The sequence below is a fragment of the Aplysia californica genome, unplaced genomic scaffold, assembly GCF_000002075.1.
Source record: "Aplysia californica isolate F4 #8 unplaced genomic scaffold, AplCal3.0 scaffold00113, whole genome shotgun sequence".
NCBI classification, from domain to species: Eukaryota; Metazoa; Mollusca; class Gastropoda; order Aplysiida; family Aplysiidae; genus Aplysia; species Aplysia californica.
Genome location: NW_004797383.1, coordinates 1,013,482 through 1,020,600, shown reverse-complemented (window position 1 = coordinate 1,020,600; position 7,119 = coordinate 1,013,482). Strand labels below are relative to the sequence as shown.

General features: G+C 43.1%; 1 protein-coding gene across 1 annotated transcript in view; it reads left to right on the top strand.

Moving 5' to 3' along the window:
* LOC101860642 (protein bicaudal C homolog 1-A) overlaps positions 1-7,119 on the top strand; it is a gene marked incomplete in the record, with an annotated part of 146,266 nt that overhangs the window by 61,288 nt on the left and 77,859 nt on the right. The window contains 1 exon segment of the mRNA XM_013081068.2: positions 2,671-2,740. Within this exon segment, the coding sequence (XP_012936522.1) occupies positions 2,671-2,740 (70 nt within the window).

Here is a 7,119-nt window from a genome sequence, read left to right as displayed (position 1 = left end):
TGGGAGAGAGCAAACAGCCTTTCCTCACCCCGACCGTTGTCCTGAACCAGTCCCCCATACTGCCATTAAGGTAGACTGCGCTGGAGGCCTTGTCATATAGTTGTTGTATGACGTTGATCAGGTTGTTTTTCTCTTTACTATTCCCCTGTTTTATCTGTCTGTACATCTCACTTTTTCCTCGTAGCACTATAATCATTATTATGGCCTTTGTTCTGTGTATGTGCTTCTCTTTTCCCATGAAGCTATGTCGTGCACGTAGCAGCAACAGGGTCAGTGGTGTAGCTGTCGGGCACTTTTACTTCGCACACAGAAGACACGAGTTAGATTCGGGGAGAATATTTGTGGTATACTTTTCTTTGCCTGCTCGGACTTTGTATCCCTCTCAGCCCTGGATGGCCCTGACAGGCATAGTCAGAGTGGCCCGCTTCCTAAATGATCCAACTCGTGTCTATGGGGGCGTAAAATATCAGCAGTTACTTTTTTTGAAGTACCGACAGCCCACTCTATACCCACGACGCAGATAACATAGTCTTCAGCTGACCAGCTGAATACTCTTTCCACGTTCAGAAGCGTCCTTGGAGAACGCAACTTTTAATATCCGATATCTCAGGGCATGTCGGGAACCGAGTGGACAAAGGTTCCATCTGCTGTACGTTATTATTATAGATGGACCGTACTGACTCTGTGGTCCGGGATTTGTCGGCGATAAGTAGTTTATATTTATGTAACGGGGCCACGAAGTCCACGCGATAAGTCCGGAGGGTAGCGAAGCGCTACTTTACAGGGTGCTTGCTCCAATAAAGTGGTACCGGCGTCTGGCTTGGAACGGTTACGCTCTTCACCGTCAAAATCAGAAAACGTGAGTTCGGTGTGATAAATATTTGTTGGGGTGTTACTGCTATTGTGTTGTTGTTGTTGTTGTTGTTGTTGTTGTTTAACACCAATATCTCTGATCGCTGGAATGCTGCTTCCCTCGCAGCATGGGTTGATGCTACCCGCCTCCTAAATGTGAATGTATTGTATTGTTACTATCCATTCACCTTTAGGGGCGAGATGGTAAAACATTTACATAAAATACATAATTGTATATGTTGAAGAGTGTTCAATGAGCTACGGAACACGAAAAGGATTAGAACAACAGTTGAGACGTTCATTTCTGTCGGCTTTGTCGGATGTCTAACATAATACATAATAGAAATACACAAAAACGGCACTTTCATAATTTTACAAGTGCTCATTTGCAGACGAAGAACGCTCCATTTTGTGCGACGTGATTCGATCTGAAATGATGTGGGTAAAATTATTGGCGGTTACACCTCTGCTGCTGGAGTGAATTACTGGATAATTCCAATTATAATAGCAACTGAATATTTATAGCACATATCCACTCTCTACAGCATGCTGTACGCGCTTTACAACGATTATTACCTAATTCCACCTGGATGTCTTGACGTGAGCGTGAAGCGCATATGAAATAACGGACATAACTGACTTCTAAGTTTGTGATTTCCAAAAAAAAGCTCACTGCACAGGTACCCTGTAAAGAGAGTTTTTGCGTCCATGAGCTTGTCAGAGAGCGCCTATCAGAATGAGGGGTCGAATGACCTCCTGTTACTCAGGAGCCACAAGGTTCCATTTGTGAAAGATTAATATCGTAGTTGAAACATTTTGAATTCGGGTCTTCTCCTCTGGTACTGACTTGGGAGTGTGCCTCCTGTAGATATCCCGGAGTCTCCGAGCAGGGCCGGCTGGCTGGCAGCACAGGTTTCCCGACGCGTGGTGATTGGCATGTAGAGAGGGGAGGCGGGGGTTATCGCTACTTGTTGGCTCTCGTGATTGCTGTTTGGGCTTTAGCGTCATGCGCTGTGGTCAGCGGTACCGGCACAGTGTGCTTGCTCCTGCGAGAATAAAAGTCCTTGGCCACTCATGTTTAATATCATCTTAGTTGTGTCTTTTCTTCTTTTTTTTTAACTTGTCTTTTTTTTATTCTCCCCCTCTCCCTTTTCTATTATCACGACATGCTCTCACCCTCTCTCTTGTGAGTGAGTGTGTGTGTGTGTGTGTGTGTGTGTGTGTGTGTGTGTGTGTGTGTGTGTGTGTGTGTCTATGTGTGTCTATGTGTGTGTCTATGTGTGTGCATGTGTGTGTGTCTATGTGTGTGTCTATGTGTGTGTCTATGTGTGTGTATGTGTGTGTGTGTGTGTGTGTGTGTGTGTGCGCGCGTGGACAGTGTCTTGCTGCGAAAAGAAATGCCCTTGGCCGCTCATGCTTAATATCATCTTAGTTTGGTCTTTTCTTCTTTTTTTAAAAACTTGTCTTTGAGTAACTCCCTCCTTTTTATTCTCCCTCTCTCCCTTTTCTATTATCACGACATGCTCTTGCACACTCTCTTGTGAGTGTGTGAGTATGTATGTGTGTATGTGTGTGAATATGTATGTGTGTGTACGTGCGCTCGCATGCGCGACGAATGGGGAGGGTCACAACAGGGGGTGAAGAGAGAGACAGAGAGACAGAGAGGGGGGGGGGGGGGGGGGCAGGAGAAAGAGCAGAAATAAATACTGGATTTATAATCAAGTTGTTACCTTCAATGCCTTATTTGTCATTTTACTAATTTTAGAGCCGTACACACTTCAAATGCCTGCATTTTCAACTGTTTTACTTACTCCTCAGGTCATGGAAGAGACAAATACTCAGATAACGTGGCCGTCCAAGCTGAAGATCGGAGCCAAGTCCAAGAAAGGTCAGAATTAGTTTTATAGCCGACCAAGGCCTATCCTACGATTGTATTATTGCAGTGAGAATAATAATTGCAATTTGTTGTTGTTGCTGGTTGGGGGGGGGTGATGTTTTTTAACCCTCCAAATGTCACTTACCGCACCCAAAGAAATCCTTCTAGTGTCTCTCCCAAGCTTGTAAGCGGGTTGTTATGACTGGAAAATCACAACCAGTGCCTTGTTAGCGCTGGCGTCAACAGTGTTTTCAGGCGTGGGGAAGAAAAATAGCTCTGAGGGAAAAAAATTTGTAGGGAGCGAGTCTGCGATAACTGCTCGTTCTTGTCTTCTGCCGCGCTGGAACTTTGAACTCTGTGTGTGTGTATGTGAGTGTATGTGTGTGTATGTGTAAGTGTGTGTGTGTGTGTGTGCGTGCGTGTTTGTATTATTACTATGTGCTTTTAAGCTTGCGTGATGCAACGTTTCGACAGATCACGTGAAATAGCTTTCTGTTCGCCCTCACTCCCACATATATATTATAGAAAACTTTATATAATGTATAATATTCCTTTGTGTGTGTTTTTTGGTATGTGTGTAATTCTGCCTGCATCCTTGCCTTTTTCTGTCGGACCGTTCTAGTCATTTCTCCTTGCCGGTCTTTTCTTTCATGTTACTTTATGTTCTGCTTTGTAATCGCATCGCTGACTACTGCACTTTCTATCATTCTTGAAGGGTTGGGGGGGGGGGGTTATTTACGTTTTTAAAACTTTGTTCCCCGTTGCTTTTGGAATCAGAGGCCCCTTTTTATTGTTGCCTTCTGTAATTCTTTTCTGTTATTAGTGAGTTGGTGGATTGCCACTTAACGTGTGGTGTCAGTCTTTTCTGCTGCACACAAAAGTATGGTACTTTTGATGCTTACTTGATCGCAAGGGCAAAAGCATGTAGTCTTACGCTTCACAAATTGAAAAAAATATAGCTCCTTTCCTTTCTCCTACATTTGCAGCAAAGGTGGGAATTGTAGATTTCTATTCGTTCTGGTGGTTGCCCCTGGCGTCGTCCATAAAAACTGTGTACTTGGGTTTTCTTGATGGCCATAGTGATATCCAATGACTGTTGAGACTGATGATGAAAGAGGAAATCATTCTACATCATGTCAGCAGGTTAACTATTTATTTGGTAGGGACGGGGCGTATTTCTATACTTAGAAGTGTTGGCTTAACGCTGACAGTGAAATACACCATTACAAATCTTTGTTCCGCCCTCTATTCTGTTACTGTATATAAAAACAAGTTATATTTATCTCTTTACTACTTTTCAATCATGTATAAAACATGTTGGTACTTGGTGTATGATTGCATCAAACCCATGTGTGATTTGTAATGAACATCTAGTTAAAAATGCCGGACAACGTCGAAGTGAGTACCTGTAAGTGAATATTTCACGCATCCTCCCTATATTGAAGTTAGTTAATGAGTGTTCTGATTATTGCGTCAGTACTGAATTAGGACTATCAAGATTAGAAAAGAAAATGCGAAAACATTTACCCTTAGACCACACCATATTGGATAACTGGCATGTACTTGCTGCGCTTTTCTTTGATGTTATGCAGCTCTGTAAAATATTTGAGTCTGCCCACCACACCGGCAATGAATTTCAATAACGCTCTTTCTCCACAAAGTTATCCATTTCCCAGCACCATAAAAACGATAGCTGTGTGGAACTGTCAGTACTACTCTGACTTTATTTTTCAAAAAGAAGGATGTTCTGAATTTTTAGCCATCATTTTGTTCAGTTTCTCCTCTGCCACTATTTAGGAGGTATTTGATTTTCCATTTCACCCTCTGTCTCGAACACACCCCACCCCCTTCCCCACAACCCATGTGGGCCCCCACACTTCGTGCAGTGTTCTCCTCAATGACCACGTCATCACCGGCTACTTTCTCGCCGCATCTGCCATCTGTCGGTAAAAGGATCCCCGCTGACTTGTTTGTCTAGTGTCTGTTTATTTTTGTTTTTTCTCACGTCGCTTTCTGCTACTCGCGTGGTTTCCCCTTGCTTCCATGCCGCCACCATCCACACCCCAACCTCCTTCTCTTTTTGCCACCAAAGCCTAAAAAGACCCCCCCCGAAAAAAGACAACTAGAAAACAACAAGGCAAAATACCCCCGGGTTTGTCTCTTTCCCCCAATGCACTTTCGTTCTCTCATTATTATCGCCCGTCTGCTTGGCCCAGGGGGCTTTGAAAAATGATAAGCAGAAATATTTATTGAGAAAACATCTAGAGGGGAGGCTAGATAAGCCAGAGCGTCTCAGCAGCAACCAGTTCGGTTTGAAGCGATCAAATTCTTTGAGCGCGAACAATTATGGTCGGAGTTTGGCCACTCAGGTTGCTGCTGAAGATGCTGCGGGGGCTATGAATCGTGGGATGAATTATACGTGTAAGTGAACAGGTCACGAATCTGTGAGAAGGAACATTTTTAATACCTTTTTATTTAGTTTGGGGGTAAGTGGAAGGTTGGGGGGGGGGAGTATACGAATCGTTAAATGGAATAGATAAAAAAAAAAAGTTCAGTCGTTCTGGGGCATATTTTGTTATGTCTTCATTCTATTTGTGATCTTATGAGAGCGTTCTCTTGGATGGTGTCTTACAGTAAGCTTTGCTTTTAGCTATAAATTATGCTCGGGGTTTTATTGAAGCGGGATCATTTGCATAAGTAGGAAATTGATTTGCATGTAGTGAAGGAAAGAAGTGCTTGAGGATGAACATCATAGTGTAAGTGTGAATGGCAACAAATGGTGATGACATAGAAAATGTTCAGGGCTTTATTTTTATTGCAGCGAATGACGATATTTTAAATCGGGGGTTAAAACATAGGATGCTGAAGCCTGCCAGGCGTATTCAACCCTCAAAGTGATTTGATCAATCGAAGGAAATCGACATTCAGACTACAGTGTGGATTTTCCACAGCAACATCCTCCGGACCCTGTGCCGTGGTGTTGATTCAATGAAGGTGACCTTGATGATCGATGGAAGTGTTTCAGAGCTGTTGTCTGGGACGACTTGTGAACACATTAATTAAATACTGGCTGCGTTTTTAAATAACTCCCTTGGGGTATCAAAGCCAGGTCGCTCACCTAGCGATATGGAGGGGTTCCCGCAGTGTGTTTGGTAAATAAACATCTACAGACGCTCTGCGCTGCAACAGTACATGCAACCCTGTTGGTTTTTTTGTTGGTTTTTTTGGGGTTTTTTTTTTGGGGGGGGGGGGGGTTGCGAAATGACGCTCAAGGAAATGTATGCTGTACGTTCAGAAGTGCATGTATTATCTCTGACTTCATTCATTTTCTATCCCGTTTTCTGTTCTGAAACCACTTGGGGTAGGTGGTTGGCTATTATTTCGGTATGTTTTGCTCCTTCTTTTCTATCGACATCTGTCCTCCATATTTCTCCTCCCTTTTTGTGTTTGTTACTCCCTTGTAACGTCTCCAATATTCGGCACTTATATGACCTAACTATGTTGTGAGTGTTGTAAAACGCTTACTAAAACACAAAAAGTAACCACTTGGCCAAGTGTCTAGCCTTCCACATGATGTACCAGCGTCTATTAAGGCGTGTACTTGCACACAAACAAGGACATCCGAAGTAGATGGAGGAGAATTTGTCTTGTACTGAGTTTGTCATTCAAGACATTACCCAGAGTAGACATGGCGTGGGATTCAGGCGAAGAAAAACGTGCGTAAGAGAAAATATTGAACAAAATGATGTGGTTATTGTTGTTATTGCTACTGTTGATAATGTTAAGATTAAACTACATACCATGCATATGCTTAGTTATTTCAAAGATGAGTCACGTGGTCCAACGTCTGGACGCTTGGCTGAGGGGACATATTCCAGGAAAGATGAGAGAAAAGCGATATGAACCCTACTGTGTTCGTACTTCGAACTTTTGCGTGTCAGCTCTAGTTCATGCGAACTGTTGGGAAAAAAGGAGGGGGAGCGTCACTGGTAGGTTTTACTTCTATTATTTACCGTATTATTTCTGTCCATTGCTTTTTCCCTGCACTTTATGCCCATTGTTATGTCGACTTCCTTCTTTTTGCTCAAACAAAAAAGGAACAGTTCGTAACCCAGTGCGTCGCAGTGGTCGATAATCTCCAAATGACATACATGCCTTACAGAATGGCGACGGACAAAGCAATGTTTAAAGAATAACAGTTGAACGGGGGTTGAGACAGAGAGTATGGACTTTGTCCCACATTTCTGGATTTTTTGTACATAGAACGCTGAAGTAGCCGTAGCTAACCCCCCAGGATGCCTGTATGTACATCTTCGACGTGCAAGTGCTATAAAAATGTGTGTGTTGTGTGTGTGTGTGTGTGTGTGTGTATATATATGTGTGTGTGTGTG